At 41.9% G+C, this 23,820-nt stretch overlaps 1 protein-coding gene across 3 annotated transcripts in view; it reads right to left on the reverse strand.

Annotated features, from left to right (window-relative positions):
• Positions 1 to 785: 785 nt before the first annotated feature.
• TP63 (tumor protein p63) overlaps positions 786 to 23,820 on the reverse strand; it is a 176,768-nt gene continuing 153,733 nt past the window's right edge. For 2 of the 3 annotated variants that reach the window (XM_044670887.1, XM_044670886.1), the window contains exons 10-13: positions 8,446 to 8,603; positions 7,200 to 7,344; positions 5,580 to 5,673; positions 786 to 1,082 (exon numbers count right to left, since the gene is read on the reverse strand). In XM_044670887.1, the coding sequence (XP_044526822.1) occupies positions 786 to 1,082; positions 5,580 to 5,673; positions 7,200 to 7,344; positions 8,446 to 8,603 (694 nt within the window). Of the gene's footprint in view, positions 1,083 to 5,579; positions 5,674 to 7,199; positions 7,345 to 8,445; positions 8,604 to 16,777; positions 17,074 to 23,820 lie in introns of those variants that run through there. The other variant, XM_044670888.1, reaches the window with a different exon arrangement.

The following is a 23,820-nucleotide window of genomic DNA, read 5'->3' on the forward strand; positions in this document are numbered from 1 at the left end:
AATGGTTGCCAAATCATGTGGCTGCCAGGGGTAGGGGGAAGTTGATTAGAGATTCATGGGTGTCCCCATCAGTTGTGTGATCTCAATGTGTAGAAGTGGACCCAACCTAAGGATTTTCTCAGGGCCTGGAGGGCCTGAACATGGCATTAAGCCCATAGGGGAGCAACTAGGGTTTATGTGTCAGCGGCTCACTAGCATTATCATTTTGATGTTGAGGATGGATAAGAGCCATCTCAAAGGAAGGAAAAAGAAAAAGAAAAGATCAAAAATCATTCCTTAAGTGCAACTCATTTTCCTTTCCTTTAAATTATGACCACAACACCTCCTTCCCCCAGCCCAATATATATATACATATATATATAATATACTATGTATTTATATAGCATCTTGAATCAAAGATTCAATTCCAACCAAAGATAGCATATAAGGTAAAAAAAAAAAAAAAATCAGCTGTGCCAAAAGGGTCGAGGAAAAATATCCCAAGAACCAAAAAGCAACAACAAAAGTTCCCTTTTTCCCATACCACTGCTTCCTGTGATGGTCAGAGAATGGAGGTCTGGAAGCTGGAACAATTGAGGACCCAAAGGCTGGGTAGAGGTGACTACCATAATAAAGCAAGGAATGGCTTTCTTCTTCTCGTGAAGAGAAGGACAAACTGACTAGGGAGGGGAGAAGAGGCTGGTCTAAGGGAGCACTTGGAAATCCAGTACCGCGGTGGGGGTGGGGAGGCTTGGAGGAGAGTTTGGGCCGGATAATGGGCAAAGGGCTGCCCCGAGCGTAGGTGGTCACTCCCCTTCCTCCTTGATACGCTGCTGCTTGTTGCGACGAGCATCCATGTCAAAGTTGAAGTCATTCCAGTCATCCCGAGGAGGGAAGGAGATGGTCTGGCGGAGTGTGAAGCGGACAGCATCAATGACCCGCTCACCCCTTGTCTCACTGGAGCCCACACTGACTGTTGAGGAGCCACTAGGGGTCCGTAGCAGGTGAGGAGGTGAGGAGAAGTCATGGAGCTGCCGGTGGTCCAGGATCCCCTTCCAAATGGCATGGCGGAACTGCTCTGGGATCTTCAAACTTGCCAGATCCTGTCAGAGAGGGGAGCAAGTGAGTAAATTGCTCATCATAGACTTAAAGAAGCCCTGGCCCTTTAAGTCTACTCGGTGGACCATTCATCCCTCATTTTACACAGGAGGAAACCATGGTCCAGATGGTGGCCTATCTAGGAAGAGTATAAGGCAGGATTTATACCCAGATCTTCTTGGCTCCCAGGTCAATGCTGTCACTCGTATATCATGTTGCTTCTCAAAGGCAAAGATGCCGGATTTTACTTAGGTTTCATCAAAGGGTTATTGACCCAATAATCCCTGAATTGTTCAGGTAGGGTTGACCATTTGCTCAAAGCCTCTGATGCCAGTACCAAGGTAGAGCATAGTGGGCTGCCATCATGGCCCTCAGATACTGCATCTTACAGTATGAAATAGCAACGACAAATCTAACTTGGAAGCATGCAAGGAGGACACATGATGCAATTTTTAGATCCCTAAACACAATTGTTTTCAATTAATGGGTTTAGGGGAGTAATATCAACAACCAAACATTCCCCCCAAAATCTCAGAACCTTCCTTGGTTAAGAATGGACTGATAGCTAAGAATTCATTGAATTTCATATAATCAGCATTTATTTCCAAGACAGGCTGTCAATTTTATCCATCCCCCATTATGTGTTATATAATAAATCTCTCCTTGAAGGTTAATTTAATGTTGTACCATGGGATTATGTATAGAGGTGAAAAGGACTTCCAGGGTCATCTGATCTAACCCTCTCAATTGACAGCTGAGGAAACTGGGACTCAGAAAGGGAAATGATCTGCTCAAATGGTCCAGATGAATTCAAGGCAGAGCTGGATTTGAAACCAGATCCCAGGACTAAGAACATGTGACTCTCCTGATATGTTGGGATCTAACTAGAAAGCGTATAAACAAATGATTGGAGGAAGTAATGATGCTGCCCTTGTATTTTCTTAGGCTTCTTTAACCCCAGACTTTCATATGCTTCCATTCAACACTGACAGGAAATAGGCGAAAAAATCTGGAATATTGGATTCAGTTCTAGGAACTATGTGGTGAGATGCTGATAAACTGGAGACCACCTGGAGTTGATCAAAGCCCTCAAACAGATGCCATATGGGAACGGAGATGATTTCACCTAAAGGACATCATAAAAGCTCTTTTCAAGAATCTGAAAGATTGTTCTGGTCAGAGGGAATAGACTTGGTCTGTTCAACCTAGAGGAAAAAACCTGGAATAATGGGTAGAAGCTGCAGGGAGATAGATTTGGGTTTGATGTCAAGAAACATTAAGTAACAATTAGAGCTGGACAGCAATGCCTAAGAAAGGGGAGTATTTCTGCCCAAACCCTCCATGGACAGTTTTAGAGGACAGACTGTAGAGAAACAGTAAAGCAGCTCTGGATATTATCTAAATGGACTTTTCCATTTGCACCCTCTATACCTAGCACAATGCCTGAAGCAGAATGTCTTTTTAATCATCACTGTTTCTTGATTTAGTGATAGATGGAGCTGTAGTCAGAATTTAGAGACACTCTAGGCAGTGTCTTCAAATATTCACTAGGGTAAGTTGTGTGTGGAGGGGGGGGAGACATAATGACAATGAGAGTTGCTCTTTCTACATCACTTCAAATTGTGCAGAATACCAGGCATACATTATCTCATTTTTAAAATGAGTAAATTGAGATTCAGAGAGATTAAGATAAAAATTTCTCAGGATCATAGAATCTGAATGTGTCAGAGGCAGGAATCAAACCCAGGAGGTTGTCCTGACTCAAAGTTTTGTACATGATCAAGTGGGAGAATGTTTATCATTGTGTGTTATGAGGAACTCAGCTGCTGCCCAGTTTTTTGTGTTTTTTTTTTTTAACCTTTACCTTCTGTCTTAGAAAAAATTAGTTCTAAAGCAGAAGAATGTTAAGGGATAGGCAATGAGGATTAAGTGACTTGCCCAAGGTCATACAGCTAGGAATATCTGAAGCTACATTTGAACCCAGGACCTCCCATCTCTAGGCCTGTCTCTCTATTCACTGAGTCATTGAGCTGCCCCACCACCTTATTTTAAAATAAGCTTGAAGCTGCTTTTTCTCCACCATCAAAATAATATTTTTAGAGAATTTTAGTGCAAAGATTTTGCCAAAGGTTATTTTAACTCTAAGGTCTTAGCACAGTGGAGACCATTGTAGTAGGACACAATTTCCTGAAAATAATGACATTTGGATTCCACTTTGTCTTTCAACTCCATTTGTGTCCTGGTCCTCACCCCCTCTCATTGCTTGGAAAATATCTCTTAGACTGAATCTCTCTTTGGCACCATAGAACAAAATTTTCTAGCTTTGTGCCACAGTAGGTGATTAACTGGTTTTTGTAGAACCAAATTGACTTAATGGATTTTTAAAAGTGGGAGGGAGTGGAGGGAGTTAGCAAATTAGGCCTCCTTCCCACTCAGCCCTACACCCTACACATGCACACTTACACATTTACAACCCTTTCCAACAGTTTCAGGCTACAGGCAGTTCTGGTAATAAAACAATGACAATACTAAAAGTCTGGATATCTGTGCTATCAAATTCCAGTTCTAACACCAACTAGCTGTGTGGCCCGGGGAAAGTCACTTGGCCTCTTTTATTGTTGTTCAGGCATTTTCAGTCACAACCAACTCACAGGGACCCCATTTGGAGTTTTATTGGCAAAGATTCTTAAGTCGATTGTCATTTCCTTCTCCAGCTCATTTGAAAGATGAGGAAACTGAGGCAAAAAGGATGAAGTTACTTGCCCAGGGTTACCCAGCTAGTAAGTGTCTGAAGCTAGATTTGAACTCTTGAAGATGAGTCTTCCTGATTCCAGGCTCAGCATTATACTTACTAAGCCCCCTTTATCGTCTTCCTACCTCAATTTCCTCAGTTTAAAAATGGGGGTAATGAATATCTATTCCCTTTTTCTTCTTTCCTCATGGAATCATAGACTTAGACCTAGAAAAGATCATAGAAGCGACCTAGTCCCAATCTCTTGTTTTTCATCAGGGAGGATTATTTAAAATCATCTTGCTTTTTGAGATTAATTCAAGGCAAGTGGAAGCACAACTGGGTCTCCCTGTCAAAGCCTTGCAATTAATAATTTCAGCTTCTAACTCTCAGCTCTACTTCCTCTATCAGAGAGTGGGAGCCAAGGTAGACTTAGGTGATGACTGGAGGCAGAACTCTAGATGGACTTAGAAGAGAAGGAGATTTTCTGGTGTCAAAGTTGGAGATGACAAAGCGCAGCTTCCATATCATTTGTTTTGTTTTAAGGCAGACAGCATGAATATGAGGACCTTAAGTTTGGCCAAAACTTGGGGTTCTATAGGCAGGAAAATGAGAAGCAGTCCACCCTGCAGACAGTGGAGAAAGAGGAAGACCTGGGCAGCTAACAACCTGAAGAAGTCCCAGTCAAAAAATGCTGCAGCCAAGGGAAGAGCAAAGAAGCCAAAGAAGAGAAACCAGAGAAAGCAAGGCAGCTTCCCTCCCACGAAACGTCCTCATCAAAGCTTTTCATGAGGGACTAAAAGCAGTAGCAGGGGAGCCAGGAATGGAGGAATTTTCATAGAGAGGGGGCCTGCATAACTAGAGGCAGCAAGGACCAAGGAGAACCATTTGGATCCTGGTCCTTTAATGGAAACCTGTGCCTTAGTCTATACTTCCCTGAGCTTAACCTCCATCTCTGCCTTGTGACAAAGGACATCTCAATGGTTTTATCTTCATGGGAGATTTCTACCATTTTTTCATGTTCTCATTCTCTCTCTCTCTTTCTCTCTCTCTCTCTCTCTTCTCTCTTCTCTCCCCTCCTTGATGCTCATGGTATTTGCTCCTTATGTAATGTAAGTTCCATGAGGCAGGAGCAATTTCATTCTTTCTCTTTGTATTCACATATCCATGGCTATTGCCTATAAGATGTTTCAGTAAGACTGATAAGACTGATTAACTGATTTATTGGAAAAGGACTGTGAATTCCTTTGGGAATATAAGGTCTAGGAGAGTAGGGATCCTATCTTCTGTTTCCCTCAGGGTCTGCACATAGTAGAAAACTGGTTAATGGTTATAAATCAAGGAGACTCGTCTGCTGGACCACTGACAGGTAAAGCCTGTGAGCCTTCCTATATCAAAGTGTAGATCAGAATCCTGGATTTGCAGTCGAAGGACCTGAGCTTAAATCCTGCCTTTCTCACTAGCCACTGAAGTCCCCTGGCGTCTCTGAAGCTCAGTTTCCTCATCTGTAAAATAGGGACAGTAATAACCCCTATTTTTCTAAGTTGTCTCGAGGCTTGATGGAGATAACATGTGGAAACCTTCAGGCTCTCTACCAATGTGAGTCGTTGTCATTGTTATTATTATCTGTCTTCATTATTATGGTTCTGGGGGAGTGAAAAACTCCCTGAGAAATCGGAGGTGCTCTGAACCTCAAGACACAGGTGGTAGGTGTCCGAGGGTGGGTGGGAACAGAAAATAGAACTGAGAGACATGTCTGACAGTTACTTACTTCCATGGAGTAATGCTCAATCTGATAGATGGTGGTCAGCCCCTGGGTCGTGAAATAGTCCAGGCAGGATGAACAGCCCAACCTCGCTAAAAAACTGCAGGGGGGAGGGGAGGAGGAAGGAGGAAACAGAAAACGAGAGTTCACCCCGACTGCTCTGCCAGATAAAGGATACCCCAACCTTCTACCCTTTGGGGACTGCTGGGGGTGGGGAGGGGGCAGAAAGAGCCATCTCAATGTGGAATTTGGGGTAGAAGCCAGCCAAGAAGTTAAGATGGAACTCCAGCTCAGATCTTTGGGCACCAAAGTAAGAAATCGTCTAACCCTTCATGGAGCGAACCTTCTGGGAAACCCCCTCACCTCTAGAGGTGCAAGATAAACCAGGTAGATAGCCAGAGTACCTAACTGGACATCGATATGGCAAAGGCTTTCATTTGACTTTCTATTATATTATTATTTTATTAATAAATTATTATTATTATCAATACTATATTGATTTATATTAATGGATAGAGAGGCAGCATACACTAGTGGAGAGAGAGAGAGTTGCTGGCCTCAGAGCTAGGGAGACCTAGGTCCCAGTCCTACCTGACACATTCTAGCTGCCAACCCTGGGTTAGCTGCCTAACCTCTCAATGCTCTGGGCAACCTTCCTTGGCAGAAGGAGTTTCCTCATCTGGGAGTTCCCTACTGAAATGAAATCCCAGGTCCATTCCCTTCTCCTATGCGATTCCAGCTGGCTAAGAGCTATGAGCAATGAAGTTGGATGGAAAGGAAAGAGAGCAAGCTAGCAAGTGTAAATAAATGCTCTTTCAGAAAATCCATCCCCCAGATGCCAAGAGGCAACATGGACCTGGGGAGGTGTCAGCAGAAGGTGGATGAGGACACAAGGATGTGGGTCCAGAGATCCCATGACCATACAGCTCATTCATCCATCCATTCCTAACAAATGCTTGTTGAATGGATGAATGAAAATGAACATGTAGAAGGGTGGTAAGAATCCTTCGGAACCAGCCCTTTCCTACCAGTCCAGTCTTTTCCTCCTTACTTCCATCACACACTCTGATTCAGGGACTCTGGCCTCCTGGCTGCATTTTCAGCAAAGCACTCTTGTCCCCCTACTTAATACTAGTCCCTCCCCTTTGCTTGTTCTCTCAAATTCCTCCTGCCTAGGTCTTGTTTATTCGCAGTGGTTTGCATTCTGTCTATCCCACTAGGTTGTGAGCCCCTGGACAGCAGGGACTCTTAGATTTTTCTTTGTATCCCAAGTACTTTGGGCAGTGCCCGACGCTTAGGAAGTACTCCATAAATGCTTGTAGACACTCAAGATTGTTGACCAACCCAGTATCTTATCCCTTTAGAGTAGAGGTGGCAGGTTTCCTTTAACCAATTTCTCTTGGATGATAGGAACCCGATTCAAGGAAGAAGATACCATTTCTGCACAAAACAGTTAGTGCCAGAGCGTAATAGGCACTTAATAAATGCTTCTTCATTAGTTAATCGGTATAGCTGCTTCTCCATTCGATTTCTATCAGTAGATTTCTTGCAAAAAGCCCGGCCAGCCTCTCCCCACACACATACCAAGTGATACCCCATGTCAAAGAGAAGATGCTAGCTACTCACCTGACAATGCTGCAGTCTGTGGGGTAGGGAGGTGGGGGTGTGCAGTGGGATGTGGATGGCATTGAAAGGGTAGGAGGCAGTGCCTGGGTTGGGCTGAGTCCATTCATATCTCCAGCCATTGGCATGTGAGTGCCCATCATTGGAACTAATCAAAGAAAGAGGAAGGAGTAGAAAGGTCTGAACAAGATCATGGCTCTGGAGTATTCCAAGCCCTTCCCCATCTTCCTTATTTGATAAGTGAGGAATTTGTGGACCATTTAAAGTAAATTTGCTTTTGTTCTTCCTTCCTTGTTCAGCCCCTTCCCACTTTGCTAAATTTCTTTCATCCATCCTCTTCTATCCCAAAGGGGCTTCCCTAGATCCTTTTGGGATAAGGGCAAGACAGAGGCACACCAATCTAAAGATGATGGTAAAGATTAATTAATTAATTAATTAATTAATTAATTAATTAATTTAAAAAACAGACAAATAAATAAATGAAAGTAAATATGAAGGTGCCCTCAGCCTTCTCTAATTCAAGTAGGAATAGAATCACCTAAACTAGGGGAAAATTCACCTATCCAGAGCCCTGGTTTGCTTTTCTTTGTGGGATTTAGAGCAAAACACCGAAAAGCAATACATAGGATAGAATGAATCTAGGTATCCCAGGGATAGGATGCTGCAAGCAGATTCAAGAAGAGCTGAGTTGAATTCTGCCTCTCATGATTACTAGCTGGATAAACCTGGGTGAGTCATTTATCCTCTGCAGGCCTCAGTTTGCTCACTTGTAAAATAAGGAGGTTGAACTAGATGGCTCTAAGGCCCCTTCCATCTCTAAATTCATGATCTTATGACCCTAAGGAAATATAATGGATGTCATTAGTGTTGCTAGAGGGAGAGCCCACAGTGGCACAGAGGAGTATCCTTTAGAGCAGGGGTTCCCAAACTTTTTTGGCCTACCGCCCCCTTTCCAGAAAAAAATATTACTTAGTGCCCCTTGTCACATACTATCACCGCCCCCTTACAGTTATTCACCGCCCCCAAATACCCCTGTGGCCATCACTGCTCTCCTGGATCACTGCAGCACCCACCAGGGGGCGGTGGTGCCCACTTTGGGAATCACTGCTTTAGAGAATATGACTTCCCATAGCACCCAGCTCTCTTGCTCCTTGATTCCTCTCTCTCCTCCATATCAGCCACACTTCTCCATAATATGCAATAACAACATGCATTGTGTTTCAAATGATGCCAAAATAAAGGCTCTTACTGTTGGCTCCCATGCCATCAGGGATGGCTGTTGGGGTGAGGGCATTGCGCTGCTGAGGGTTAATGAGTTGGCTGACAGAAGGGAGTTTGTTGATGCTGTTCATCTTGCTCAGAGGTGGGGAACTGGTACCATATGATGTCTGTGACTGCATTGAGGTCCTGAAAAAGAAATGTAGAGGCATGAGAGGAGAAGCCCAGGGGAGGGGAGGAGAGGGGAAGGGTACTAGAGAAAAGGAGAACAGGGCATTCCCAGTTCTGCTGAGTTTAGCTAACTGCTGGGATAGACCAAAGGATTGGTAGGGGAAGGATATGAACCTACCCCTGTGCTTGGCTAGAAGAAATAACTTCACTGGAATTAAACCTCCAACAGGGAAGTTGGAAGATAGGAACAAGGGATGAATTCAAGATATATTTCATTACTTGTTGATGTTCCTCAAAGGCCCAGAGCATAGCATCTATACCAAACCTTTCTCATCAGCTCTTCTCTCCCACCCTTCCCTCTAACTGCTTCCTATAAAGTTGACCAAAACCCAACATGTGAGCAAAGCAATGAGGCACAGACCCACTGATAGATGAGGAATGACACAAAGATGCCAATGCCGTGTCCCAGCCAGGGCATTTCATTGCTTCCTGCATCATTCAAAATATGCGGAAAATGGCTGGCAAAGCTGACCTCTGGGCATTTGGCTGCACTTTCTGTTGCCATGTGGAGGTCCTAACTTGGAATCCAACTTTCTCAGCTGCTGTGATCTTGGACCTTGGGAAAAGCATTCTGGAATACCAATAATATCTCTCCCCAGGAGAGTGGCTGCTTTTCTGACTTCCCAGGAAGGAAGGCAGACAAAAATCTGCTTGTCAGCCACTGTTTCTTCCTATCAGAAGCTTTCCCATTTCAATAATGAGCTGCAAGATTCTTGGTATTTTTCTACTTGACTGGAATCTCAGATCCCAGGAGGGTGAGCTATTTCTGAAAACAAATTCCTAACTTGTGGAGTGGGAAAAATAGCAGCAGCTCCTATTTCTATGGGGCTGTAAGGCATACGAAGCTCACCAGATTGACTAATTAATTAGTAGATACAGGGTCAGTAAATGTCCGAATAAGGACCTCTTACTTCCAGGCCAAAGTTCTTTCATCCTGTCTCAATTCCCCCCAGAAGAACTTCCTTCCTAAAATATGATAGTACTAGACTAAGATCTTAGACTGCAATTTAATATAAGGTTAGGAAGTCAAGGATCTATCCGCTTTCTTCTCCCCACCTTCTCCCCTCTCCCAGTCCTATAGCTTTATTTTTGTGTTGGAATTCAACTAGAATGTCAACCAAAATGACAAACTCATCTGAAAGACCACCATTTTAAGAGTACTGGTCTTGGAATCAAGAAGACCTGCCTCCAAATCCTATTTTGATACTTATAAACTATATGACTATAGACAAATCACTAAACCTCTGGCCTTCAGCTTCCTCATCTTTAAATTGGGTACAATAATACCAACAGTGTCTTTTCTACAGTGTTTTGTGGTTAAAGTGCTTTGCAAACCTTGATAAAAAAAAGTCCACTTACATATAAAGGTATATATTATGTTAGCAAATATATTAATATAGCTCCTGGGCTTAGGGCTAGAAGGTGTAATTCTAATTTTAAGAAATGTAGCTATGATAGAGCTTTAATAGTTTCCCACTTCTCATACATGCTAAGAGCATTGACTTAGTATATGACTATTGGCAATCAATATTGCAGGTTGGGTCATCATAGGAGAAGGGACCTTGGATATTGCCTAGTTTACCTCCTCATTCTAGAGGGAAGGAAAGTGAAGAACTGACAGGTAAAGGGCTTGGCCTTCAGTATTCAAATCCATACCATCTTACTCATATTCCAGGGTTCTGTCCAAAGAACTACTCACTGGTAAGATATAAAGAAGGTTGTTTGAACTTTCTTAACCTTTAACTAAACTAGAAAATCTCAACCTCGAGGAAAATGATTTCCAAGAAACCATATCTGAATCAGGGTTTATTAACTTATTTTTTTCATGGACCCCCCCTTGGTCAACCTAGTGAAGCCTACAGTCCCTTCCCAAAATTGTGTTTTCTTTTGTTTCTTCATAATTAATGGAAATGTCAAAGTCCAGTTGAGGTTAGTGAAAAATAAAGATCTTTTTTCACTCTTATGAATCCATATATATCTTGAAATATTTCCCCTTGACCAGGTATATGCATGCACACACGCACATGCACACACACACACACACACACACACACACACAGCTGAATAGGCTCCCAGTGTGCCTGGCAAAGCAATTTCGCATTAAGGCTGATTGAGTGGTGGACTTGGAATCAGAAAGCTCTGTAATTGAATCCTGCCTAGGACATCTACTAACTGTGAACCTCCTTCCTATGGAAGAAGTTTCCAACAGAGAATTTCTCACACAGACTAAGCATGCCCTCAGCTTTGGGGGAGTGATAGACAAACAAAAGCTTTGTGAAAACAAGTTTGAGTTTTTATTCTCTTTCACTTAACTAGTAAAAGTGATTCCTAAATATAGGAAAGACAGAAAAGGAAAAGGAAAAAGAGGGAGAGAGAGAAAGAGAGAGGAGGAGGAGGAAAGAAAGAAAGGAAGAATATACAGGGATAATTTAGGGAATCAGGGAGTGAATGAAGGTAAGGATGAGCAGCAGTTGAGTCAGGGCAAAGTGGAACCATGCAAACCTTCCCTAAACTTAGAGAGGCTTTGTTCCTAGACACCCAATAATGGCCTTAGTCATCTTAAGGGTCCAAACTAAACTGTGATGTGGGGGAAAGTGGGCGAGACATCAGTGAGTTGATGTTTTAGGTATTGTTTCTCTGTCTTTTGCAGGTGATTTTGGAGAATTCCACTACTAACAGATTCTGGGAATATATTTCTAACATCACATCGCCCTGCCTTGTGGTGGTGGGAAATAATACAGCTAGGGTCAGAGGAAACTTTCCCTAGGATATCAGTAAGTCAGAAAAAAAAATAACTAAGAATAAAGAAAGGAGACCCCAATACCTGAAATAGGGAATTGAGTGGTAATATCTCTGTTTGAACTTCTACAGAAGCAAACCCATTAAGTCATGAGCTCCTTGACACTGTAGAGATTCAATGAACATTGCTAGACATACTCCTGACTTGAGGAATGGGGAGTAAATTACCTCAGAGGTTCAATTTAAAAAGCACCCATGTACCTACTGGGGTGAAGCAGAGGGCAGAGGATATTGGCCATGCCCCAGGTAAGAGGTAATGGGAAAGAATAACCAGAGGTGCCATAAACCTTTTATCACATAATCTCCTACATTCCATAAAGGCCCACAGGGGATCCAGAAAGCCAACCATGTGGGTGATATGGTGAATGAGGATAGCAGAGTATGCTTCAAAGCTGTCAAATATTTTTAAAAAAATCAATGGAAACAATTTCAAGAGGTGAGGCATACCAGGAATTGTGAATGTGTCACCTTTAATATAGAAAAGAGAGATTCAAGGAGAGATATGGAGGAGAGAAAAAGAGAATGAAGAGGGAAAAAGGTAAAGGGGAAAAGAAGAGAAGTGAGATTGGGAAAGGAGAGGCAGAGGCATAGAGAGATTTAGAGATGGAGATAAAAATTAAATTAAGAGAAAGAAAGAAAAGGGAAGAAGGATGGAAGAGAGAGAAGGAGAAAAGTAAAGAGAGAAAGAGAAAGGGAGAAACATATTTGCAGAGAAATAGGTCAGAAAGGGCTCATTTATTCTTGAAAAGGTAATGCCAGAAATAGAAGTAGTATTTTGATTACTTGACATATTGCAGTAGGAGTCCAGCTGAGGCAAGGGAAGAGAAAAGATAGGACAACTGCCAATCACCTGTCAGTCAACAAAGCTAATGACTGTCCTTTGGTGTAGAAGCCCTTATAGATTGGGAGGCCAAGAGAAGTTGCCTAAGGGAAGGTGGATTGGATGACCCATGTCTTATAGGGTATGAAAGAGTGCAAGGAAAATATGAGATCTCGGCTTCCTTGGTAGACAGGAGGTAGGAAGGAAGAAAAATGGGGAAAATGAAGAACAGTACTTTTCTCTAAGAGTTCTGGGCATTTCGACCATTTTACCCCATGAACTGTTGTTGTTTTTTTTTAATGTATTTGTTAGAAATATGGAGCTGTATGAGGGAGCCCTTCCAGTTGGAAAAGCAAAACTTAGCTGGTATTGCCATTATGACTGAAGAAAGAAGGTATGAAAGGAGGGTAGGGAGGGGAAGATGTAGAGAACCATGAGAAAGGCAAGGAAGGAGGAAGATGTGGGAAGGAGTAAAAGAAGGGAAAATGAAGGAGAGGAGGAAGTAAATGAAGGACAAAGGGAAGAAATGAGGAAGAGAATGAAGGGGGAAGGAAGGAAAGGAAAGGAAGAAAGAGGGAAAGAGAAGGAAGGAAGGAGGAAGAGAGGAAGAAGAAAGGAAAAGAAGAGTAAGTAGAAGAGAAGGGAAGATAAAACCAGAGGAATGAAAGGAAGAAGTGAAAGAAGAAAGGGTAAAGAAAGAAAGGGAAGGAGAAAAGAAGTGAAGAAAAGGAAGAAAAATAAAAATGAAGGAATAGACTAAGGAAGAAAGTTGGGGAAAATAGGGAATAGAAAGAGAAAGGAGGAAGAGGAAGGCTAGAAGGAAAGAATGGAATGATAGAATTAAGGTGGGAATGAAAAAGTGGGAAAAGGAAAAAAAAACATTAATTTTTTTCCAGATATGTTTTCAGGTGAGACATTAGAAAACCCACATATGAATCACACATACAAATATGTGTAAATGCATACAAACACATATATCTCCCACATCCCACTTATCTATGATTTTTTTTGACTGAAGCTTGAAATTCTAACACCAGAGAGTGGTTGCTTGGGCACATGATCTATGCAAGAATTAAACAAAATGGTCCCATGAAGGTATCTTAGAAAGTATTATGAGTCATTGATGCCTGAATGTGAGTTGAATTCATGAGATCCTTTCCTGAATGCAATATTGATAAATAGGGAGGAGTAAGAAAAAAAAAAAAAAACACCCTGATACTCAGTAGCTAAGGAGAAAAAGGAATAGAGAACCACTGATGATTGGGATTTCAGGATTGAGGGATAAGGCAAGCAATAGAGAAAGAAAGAAAAAAAAATTGGAGCTCCATAAGAAATCCTAAAATACTTCATAGTTTTGTCAAAGGCAGTGTAACCTAGACCTGGTCTTGCTATTCTATCCAGATCTCTTTGCTGCTCCCAGGGAGAGGCTGCCATGGCTTCCTTTTTAGGGTTACTTCATATCTTTCCATTAATCTTAAATTCACCCCTTTTGTTCTTCTCAGGTCTTCAGAAGAAAGTCATATTGAAAACGTTGGCTAAGACTAAGAGAAGAAAGAACAAGCCGCAGACCTACCTCTAAGGGATTTGTGAAGGATGATGAAGTGGCTGTAAAGGGGATATAATAAAATAAGGACCCTTTGAGTTTGCTAAAGTTTCTCTATTCTGATGGCATTCATTCTCCTCCTTACTGGCCAGGTCCAAAACACCCAGCCAAGCTTTGAAAAAACCAGGCACATCTAGAAAATGTAGGACAATGCAATGACCATATGTATGTAAGCATGCTGTGATACCAACCTATGGCTAAAAGATTGATCACCAGCTGGAATGGAGAATTTTGTTTGTATGTCTACTTTAAAGGAGAGTCCTTTGGACTCTAAGATAGAAATGGAAATATGTCATTGTATAAACTATGGGATTTGTAACAGCATGACCTTAGAAAAGTTATTTAACCCCAACTGCCTAACCCTTACAGGTCTTTTTTTTTTAATTAAAAAAAAATAAAATTGGAAAATAAAGAGATGTCCTTCAATTGAGGAATGGCTGAACAAATTGTGGTATCTGTTGGTGATGTAATACTATTTTGCTCAAAGGAATAATGAACTGGAGGAATTCCATGTGAACTGGAATGACCTCCAGGAATGGATGCAGAGTGAAAGGACCAGAACCAGGAGAACACTGTACACAGAGACTGATATATTGTAGTACAATCAAAGGTAAAGGACTTCTCTACTAGCAGCTATGCAATGATCCAGGACAGTTCTGAGGGACTTATGAGAAAGAACATTATCCACATTCAGAGGAAGAATTGTGGGAGTAGAAACACAGAAGAAAAACAACTGCTTGATCACATGGGTTGATGGGGATATGATTGAGGATGTAGACTCTAAACGATCACCCTAGTGCAAATATTAATAATATGGAAATAGTTCCTGATCAATGACACATGTAAAACCCTGTGGAATTGTGTGTTGGCTATAGGAGGGGGTGACGGGAGGGGAGGGAAAGAACATGAAACTTGTAACCATGGAAAAATATTCGTAATTAATTAAATAAATAAAATTTTTAAAAAAATAAAGTATGGGTTAAATAAGGAATGGAGTTAATGGAAACATTTTTTTAAAAGAATAAGATAAATTACATGGAAAAAGGGGTAACTTGAACTTTTATAAAAGAATATTCTAGCAAATCCAAGATGTTTTCATTTATTCTTGAGTAACAAGGATTTTAATCAAGGCTGAGTTCCTTACTTAAACAAAATTTTCCTAAGATTAATAAGAGAAGGATAAGAACACACTGAGTAGCCCTTGGTGAATTTAAATCACCTTCCCTAGATGAACTTCATCCTTGAGGACTGGAAGAAAAAGTAGATGGGATGGTTGAATTCCTGGCATTGGTCTTTGGGGAGAGATTAAAAGCCAAATGAAAGCAACAAAAAGAGGTATCACAGGTCTGGTATCAAAAGGGAGGAAAAAATAATGTAGGTCATTAAAGAATTTCTCCTCTAGGCTGGAGAGCTTAGCTTCAATTTCTGGTAAATTTGTAAATTTTATTTTGGCAGGATGGTTCAGAATTGAGAGAAAGCTAAAAGTATGGTGGATAAGAGTGCAGGACTTAGAGTTAGAAGACCTGAGTTTGGATTCCTGGGCTTCCTTTTCCAATCCCAGGTGTGCCCTTGGGTGAATCATTTAGCCTATCTTAGACTCAGTTTCCCTAACTCCAGAATGAGGGGGTTGAATTAGAAGGTCTTTGAGATCCTTTCCCAGCTCTGGATCCTTGAGTCTACTAGGCTGCTTCTTCAAGGACTAGAGAAAGTAAACATGCACCTTTAAGGAAGAGAGACAGCAAAGAAAATCCTCGAGATAAACCAAGATGCAAAAGTTTATTGAAAATTAACAATCACACAACTGATAGCAACAGCCTCATAGGACAGCTCTGTATTGGACACAAAGCAACTAGCTGGGGATTGAAAATAAACAGAGATATTTAAGTCTTCAAGGATTATTCATTTAAAGCATCTTTTAAATTTATAAGAAATGTTGAGATTCTTTAAACCCTTGCTCATTTAAAGTTTAAAAAAGAAAGCTAGCCTTTCTACCAACTCCAGGAAAGGAAGGGATTTGATCCCCGTGGAGGGCTCGTTTTTCAATTTGTCAACACACAAAGCTTCCTGGAAAAATATCCTTGATAAATATACAGAATGTGTCTGACCTTTTTGGGAGGACCAGGAGGCTCTAGCCCCAAATCAAATAGCCCTTCTCTATTAGAGTAGGGCCTTTAGACCTTCCATCAGAGAACCTGCTTGGGACAGTCATCAGTCAGGTGACCAGCCAGCCAGGGGCATTGTGGTTCCAGGAACTGACCAGCCTTCTTTCTGAACAAAACCTCAGGTTACACGTGCCCATTTGGGCTGTTAAGAACAGTATTTCAGGAAGGTCTTTCAAAATCCAAATGGAGGAAGGCTGTATGCTAAAGAAGGCCTAGGGTAGGATCCCAGACCTCTAAGAATGCCTCCTGGGAACCCCCGACCAGGCAAGGAGGAAGGACATCAATGATCCATCTTTTCTCAGGGATAGGGGTCAGGACCCAAAAGCTATTTTCGGTCATCATCATCTCTCTCTGCCCAGCAATGCGGTACTCTAAACATCCTAGTCGGCTCATACTACCATCGTATTCCATGACCAGCATTAGACAGGCCAGACTGAACCACTGAGGCACTGGCTGGAGATTTATACACAAAACAATGAGAACATCTGGAAAACATGTTTTTTTCTTTGTCTTCTAAAAAGGCTTTGAAAAGATTGAGACCAGCTCAAAAGCACCCAAGTATATGCCACTAACAGGACAGAAGATAACAGGAAAAAAGATTCCACCAAACATTGTACCCTGTCCCAGCCCAAACATGCAAGAACAGAGAAGATCCCAGATGGACATCGTGGTGCCTGACCAACCAATGCCAACTCTCCGGCTCGGAGGAGGTCAATCAATCAGTCAGTGAGCATGTGTGTGCTAGGTGCTGGGCTCAGCAGAAAAGGTCTTTTGGGGCAGAATTGTGAGTCCCTTGGGAGCTCGTTTTCACTAGTGGCTTTGGATCTCGGAGCCAAAGCGTTCTCCACTCCTGCTTCCCAGGGCTGAATGATCAACACATACACACAACACACCACTAGCACACTCCAAAAGGCAGAAGTGGTGTTTTGTTATGGGTACACTGATGGGTTGGGGGGGTTGGAATGTTTAAAGAAGACGTCGGATTGTTTCGGAGCATCTCTGCAGGGCTCCACGAGTTCATTCCTGAAGCAGGCGGAAAGGAGACTGCAGAGAAGGAACCAGAGAAAAGAAAAGATGAAGGCTTAGGATAGTGAAAACCCAATTCAAACGAAAACAGAAAGCCATGCACCTCCTACCTTCATGACCATTGGATGGGAAGGTGAGATGAAGAAATCTCCCCCACCCTCTCCCCTCCAGTGGACTCCAGGGGAAAATGTGTTGGCAAGTATAGGGAGAGAAGCAAAGGAGGGAGATTTAATAACACGTAAAATGTCATCAGCCCCAATTATTCCACCTTCTTCTATAGGAACGATAATTGAGAAAGCCTGGACAAGAGCCGGGTACCTAAGCCTATGAAGAAATCCGGATCTTATCTGTTGTGGGCTATGTCATCACACCACTCTTAGCTCGCCTTAATGAGCAGTCTGGGTTCCCAGAAGAAGGTGGAGAAATCTTCCTCTGAAAGGGATTAATCCTTTTACTCACATTGTTGGCTGACCCTACTCTGGATCAGCCAGATACGAGCAACTTCTGCCTAATTAACCCTTCAGTTGACTGCCCCAAGTGTGGCAGAAAACAGTAGACTAACGTTTTCTAAGGAAGTCAAGAGATTTTTAAGACCACTGCTGGTTGCCATTCATTTTTCATAAAGATTCCAAGCAAGGATAGGTGAGTGCTTCAGCCAAGCTCAGATAAAGGCTGGATGCTGCTAACTTAATTCATTTCAACCCATATTCCTATAGCATCCACTCTGAGCAAGGATTCTCGAAAGGAAATCCAGTGGTGGCACCCACGAGGGAAGTCACTGGATTGCCTCCAGAAAGCGGAGGAGCTTTTTCCTGATTTGTGAGAGATTCAAATACAAGTCTCCTCTGTGGTTTTGTTGAGTGATCTTAAGGGGAAAAAAATGCCAATTCAATTTATTGATCTGAAGGCCATGATGGAATTTAGTGCCACTTTCACATACTACATCTACAATTACTGAATTGGGAGAATAAAAAGGGGAAATTCAGTGCATTTTCAATGCCAAGAAGTAGTCTGAAGGATTCAACAGCCATTAATGTCACTCTTTAGAGGGCCTTAATGACAGCCTTTATTTATTTTAGAGTTTGATTATTGCCTGTTGTCTGAAGTAGGAGGTTTTCTGGATATATATATATATATATATATATATATATATATATATTTTTTTTTTTTTTCATGAGTGCCCACCATCAGTAATATTGAGCCTGTTTTTTTGGTGTGCCAAGAGGCTTCTTCACGTCCAAGTAACTATCCAAAACATGATTCAGAGAACAAAGTGTTCCATGTGAAGGTCTGCATAGAACATGCCAGCCTCTCATTTCCTGGGTGTCTTCAGGAAATATACTTGACTTCTTTGGGTCAAAGTAAGTTTAATCCTAAGAAGATTGGACTGGGTGATCTCCTAAGATCTCTGTGTCCTTCCTCCTTTAAATTTAGAATATCATGATCTTCTCTGAGATTGGAAATAGCAGACTTACAAAGCACAGGGCAAGACTAGGGGAGGAAAACTCCAGAACTAGAGAATGAAGCTAGTTTTAACATCCTAATTCATATTTCTGTGACTTTATCAGTCTAGAGAAATCCTCAATTGGAAATTCCCTCCACTAACACCTATGACTATCCATTTGTTACTTTGAGAAGTCCCAGAGGAATTGCTTGAGCCACATTGATGTTATCTTAAATGAGTTTGCGAAGGTGGTATTATGACTCAGATCACATTCTTTTCTCAAAGGTAAACATTCTATCCATTGAAGTAATTCAATGGAATCACTGCTGTATGGGAGTCCTTGTGTCATCTCCAAGAATTTGATAAAGTGTCCCTAAGATGATGTCTAATACTCTCATATTCCAATGCACCAGAACCTTCATCTAGGTGGATATTCCCTACAAAAATGAAGACTGCAACCCATCCCAGGCCTATTGGTCCTGCCCAAGTCTTGCCCCATGTCCTTTTGTGTAAAGTTTGTAGAAGGATGAAATCCATTCAACTAAACAGCCATTGGTCATGAAGATTTTGGAGGGGAGGGAAGAACCAGACAGACAGACGGGGAGAAAGAACAAATAGTATGCAAAAGAGAATGAATGATCAAGCAGAAAGAAAATGGGAGAAAAGCAAAGCGATGTAATTACATTGCAAATATTTCACCACTACCTAGAAGAAAATATGCTCCTTCGCCTCTCCCTTCTTTAATATAATGACTAATTTCACTTCACTTAAAAGGGGGGCACAGAACTGATTTCCTCCCAGAACAAAAGCAGTATTATTTCTCCTAAGGAAATTGCAGGCTATTACAGTCATTTTCCAAGCTGATTTATTCTTTTCAAATGACTGTCAAAGATTTAGATTTCCATATTCCTTGCTCTAGTCATTTATGACACCTTTGGGGGATTTACATGAAAATGGAACAGCTGGAAAAAAATTCCCCCCCAAAAAACTTCATAACACAAGTTTTCTAGAAATTGGCATTAGGCATCAGAGACAAAACCACATGAAAGTCCACAACACACAGTACACACTGACACTGGGAGATTCAGCAGGTCACACACTGAAAAAAAGCTCATTTCTAATATCCATTTCAATGCTCATGCTCATAATTCCTAGAGCAAATGTTAGTTTGTCCAGATCAAGCAAACCAGCTTATAACATGTATAGTCAGGGATTTCTGTCACTGAGCTCAGGACACACACACCCAACAAAGCCTCAGGTGCCTGAGTTGCCCATGCACAGAGTTTAAAGATGTCACCCTTTTCCCTTCACTGGGAAGCAATGTTTTTCTATGGGATGTGGGTCATGAAAATACCCTTTCTAGGCTTTCTAGGAGCTTTGTTAAAACAAGCTAGTGATCAGACATCAAGCAGGCTAGTTGCAACTGAGAGCACAGCAGGCACACTCCATCCTGTTCTTCAAGCAAGAGGACACACACTAGAGAAGCCCTCCCTTCACCCCATGACCTTCTTTTCTCTTGGCTGGGAAAGCCCTCCTCTTCCTTTTTGTTTGTTTGTTTTTTTAGACCCTTACCTTCTGTCTTAAGATTAATAGTGGGTATTGGTTCCAAGGCAGAAGAGCAATAAAGGCTAGACAATGGGTGTTCAGCTATTAGTCTAGGGTCACACAGCTGGTATCTGAGGTAAGTTTTGAACCCAGGACCTCCCATCTCTAGGGCCTGCTCTCTATCCACTGAGCCACCTAGCTGCCCCTATTCCTTCTCTTCTATTGTTTTGATTCATAGCTCCTCGCATTTATAGAGACTCTAAAGTCTACAGCTTCCCTTGTACACATGACCGAACCCAGCGTCCAAGGTGATCATTTTCCCCAATTGACAGATGACAAACTGAGAATCAGACTTGGCTAGAGTCATACAGACTAGAAGGGACTAAGGTTAGCCTTCTTGTCTCTGGATCAACAAAAAGTTCTCTTCTTTATCCTAATCATTTCACTCCAATTAATTAATATAATGAAAACTACCATTTTTCTACACCTCGAAGCTGTTCAAAATTCTTCCTTCTACTTGGGAAGGGGTGGGGGGGGGGGAGATAAGGAGAGTAGATGAACCCAGTGAGATTATTATCACATGCCCTCCAAAAGGCTGCAGAAAGCTTCTTGGGCTGAGTGATAAAGTGGCACCATGGCAATTTCAAGGAATGTCCAAGCCCCAGAAGTTCTGCCCACATGTTCAAGAGTGGATTTGTTCTCCCACCAATGTCTAGACCTTGCCTAGAGACCTTTCTTCTGAGGACTGATTCTTCAATAAGATTTTATTTTGGATATTGTGGCCACCACCCCTGCCTAGGCAGAAAGCCACTTCAGTTCCAGCCTCAAGAGTTTTGGGTACATCTGGAGCTGAAATGTGAAATACCCGACCTTGGACTTTTTCAGATCTGATAGGGATGGGTTGTGCTCCCAGAGCCCACATTCTAAATATCAAGGGACTCCCAGGGAACCAAGGCAGAGTGTTGAGCTCAGAGAAAACGGATCATCAGTGCAAAGTCTCTTAGTCAAAGTCTCTTAGCCTGCCTATCTCAGAGAAGGGGCTGAGGGAGGGAGGAGGGCATCCAGAAACTCTCTGTTACCTAGCAGATATGACACAGTAATTATGCAGGTCAGCTTTGACAAGTAAGTCTCCTAAAGATACTGTTTTGCTTATCGCATCAAGTATAGAATGAAAGATTCAGTTATGTTTGCTAGTCCTTCTCCCCAAGTTGTAGCTGGGTGAGGTTGAACCAGACGTTTGCCCTCTGTGGACCTCTGAATTCCCATCTGTAAAAAGGAGTGATTGAAATAAATGATGCCTTCTATCCTCAGGGATTTTGTCTTCCTATATACTTGGGGTGAGAAAGGAAAGGGGGGAAACAAGCTTGAAAGAAGGGGAAGAGAGAAGAAGGGGGGAAGGAGAAAATAGAGGATGAGAAAGGAGAAACAGAAGTAGAAAGAGAAGTGGGGAGAGAGCAAGTATGGAGAGAGGAAGAAATGAGGGAGAGGGGGGAGACGGAAGATGGGAGGAGGAAAGGGAGGAAACAAGATGAAGTATGCTACAGCATAAATAATTCCTAATTTAAATTCAGGAGATGCCTGAAGTTTAATCTCTGCTCCCGTGATTACTAGCTCTGAGATTCTGGGCAAGTCACTCATCCTCATTGAGCCAAAGCTTCCTCTTGTAGAAAATAAGGACAATGCCTTTTACAATAATCTGCCTTGTAAACCTTATTTAACAGCAGTTATTTAACAAAGAGTTGTTAAGGTATAATACTTTTTCACAAATCCGGTAATAGATATTCAAGGTTATTAAGAAATCTGCTGGTCCAACAGATTAAGCACAAGCCTGGGAGACTAGAAACCCAGCCTGTAAGGAAGGTATTATCCCCTAGCAAGGGCTCTGTGGACTAAGGTGACTAAACTGAATTCTGTCTCCCCTGCCATCTCAGTTAAATTTGGCCAACATCGATTTGTCTAGCTTATAATAGAACTCAGTGGATTATATATGAACAGTTTATTAACAATCACCCATTTCTTCACAGGGGCTAGCTCCAAGCTTGGTAAGAGGAATACAAAAATCCTCAATTATTGGATAGCATCTCTCCAAAAGAGTTCCCTTTTATCAACAAGGAAGACAAATGAATATTCATTCCTCTCCAGAATGGGTCACCCAAAGGAACAAAATTGCACCTCCTGGAAGAACAATTAGCAAATTCAGTAAAGGCTGCTTCTGTTTACATTTGTTATCCGGAAAAGCCTTCAATTGTCTAAGGTTAGATACTTTATTATTCTCTGCCTGGAGGTAAACAAAACTAAGTTTGAATTTCGCAAGCCCATCTGAATTATTTACTTTTTACTTGTTGCCTTTCTCAGAAGGGATTCAGTCTCAGTGTAGGCTCCCAAATTCGGGCATTTGATACCATCCAGGGAAAAGGTAAGTAAATATCCTTCCCAGTGCCTAGATAAACAGTGCCTCAGCTCCTGAATTTGCTTTCCCTGCTCTCATTATTAGCTGTGAATCTCTCTTCTTAGCCCCAAGCTATAGGTAAAATTCTCAAAGTCAAGTCCAAACCAATGACCTAGGAAGGCTTGGTATACACTCCCTAACATGATGGCAAAACGTGGTGATGGTAAAGGTTAATTTGCATGAGTAAATGTGATCTATGCATTGGTGCTATATTTAGTTTAGAGAGGAAGCTAGTAGACCTGGCCTTTAGTATTGGGATAAGGACCAATCAATTAACGATATATTAATTATTTCAGCAAATCATTAAATAATCCTAGATCCCAATTTCCTCATTTGTAAAATGAAAGAGCTGGACCAGAGGACTTCTGAGGCCCCTCTCAACTCTAGCTTTTTGGTCTTTAGGAAGTTTCTCTGAAGACAAGGTTCAATTGGCTCCTCTGAAATGGGTACCATTGGTTCCTGGTTCTGCCTGTTGGGGTCTGGTTGAATGATTCTAATGCCTACTCTACATAATGGTCCTTCAAACACTAGAAAGCTGTCAGGTAGGTGCCTCTAAAGTCTTCTTTCTCTAGCAAAACATGCCCAGTTCCTCCTGTGGATCTCATGAGATCTTCACCATTCTGACTGCTCTCCTCCCATTACTTTCTAGTTGGGCAACATGTTTATTAAACTGTGGATCAAATGTCTGGCCCCAGAGAAAGAAGATCCCCTCAGCAGCATGGCCTCAGAACAATGACGTTCCTAATTCCAGCCTGCCTCCAGATAACTGCTTCTTGTGTGACCCCTGAGTAACTCTTTAGATGTTCCACTCCTCTAGATATTTTCTAAGACAATTCATTGGAGAGAAGGTACCAACGAGCATCTGCAAAAAGAGATTTTCCGTCTATAAGTTCCCTATACTCATGAAAATAGAGGCTTCATTCCTATCCAGTTACAATTCTTTTGGTACTACCAATCTCTAGGATTTGGAGTGAGTCCCTCCTACTCTCTGGACTCTCTTTCTCCATTTTTAACACAGGAATGAAAGATATCAGGCCTTTGTGCTGTAGACATCCAGGCTGCAGGGCATCAAGAAGAACACCCTATCTTCCTTGCCTTGCCTTTCCTGCTTCCCCAAATCGCAGGCTTCCCAGACCACATTCCAAGTGGGCAAGCAGGAGAGTGACATGATAGATCTTATTGCTTTGATGAGTTGAGAATCAGCCATAAAACCCTCCAGATGAGATAGAAAACGATTGGACCTAATAATCTGCCATTCTTTCACCTAATTCCTCTGGAACCCTGGACAGTCTCATCTGTCCTTCACCTGATTTCTTAAAACTTCCTG

The sequence above is a fragment of the Gracilinanus agilis genome, chromosome 3 (assembly GCF_016433145.1).
Source record: "Gracilinanus agilis isolate LMUSP501 chromosome 3, AgileGrace, whole genome shotgun sequence".
Lineage (NCBI taxonomy): Eukaryota > Metazoa > Chordata > Mammalia > Didelphimorphia > Didelphidae > Gracilinanus > Gracilinanus agilis.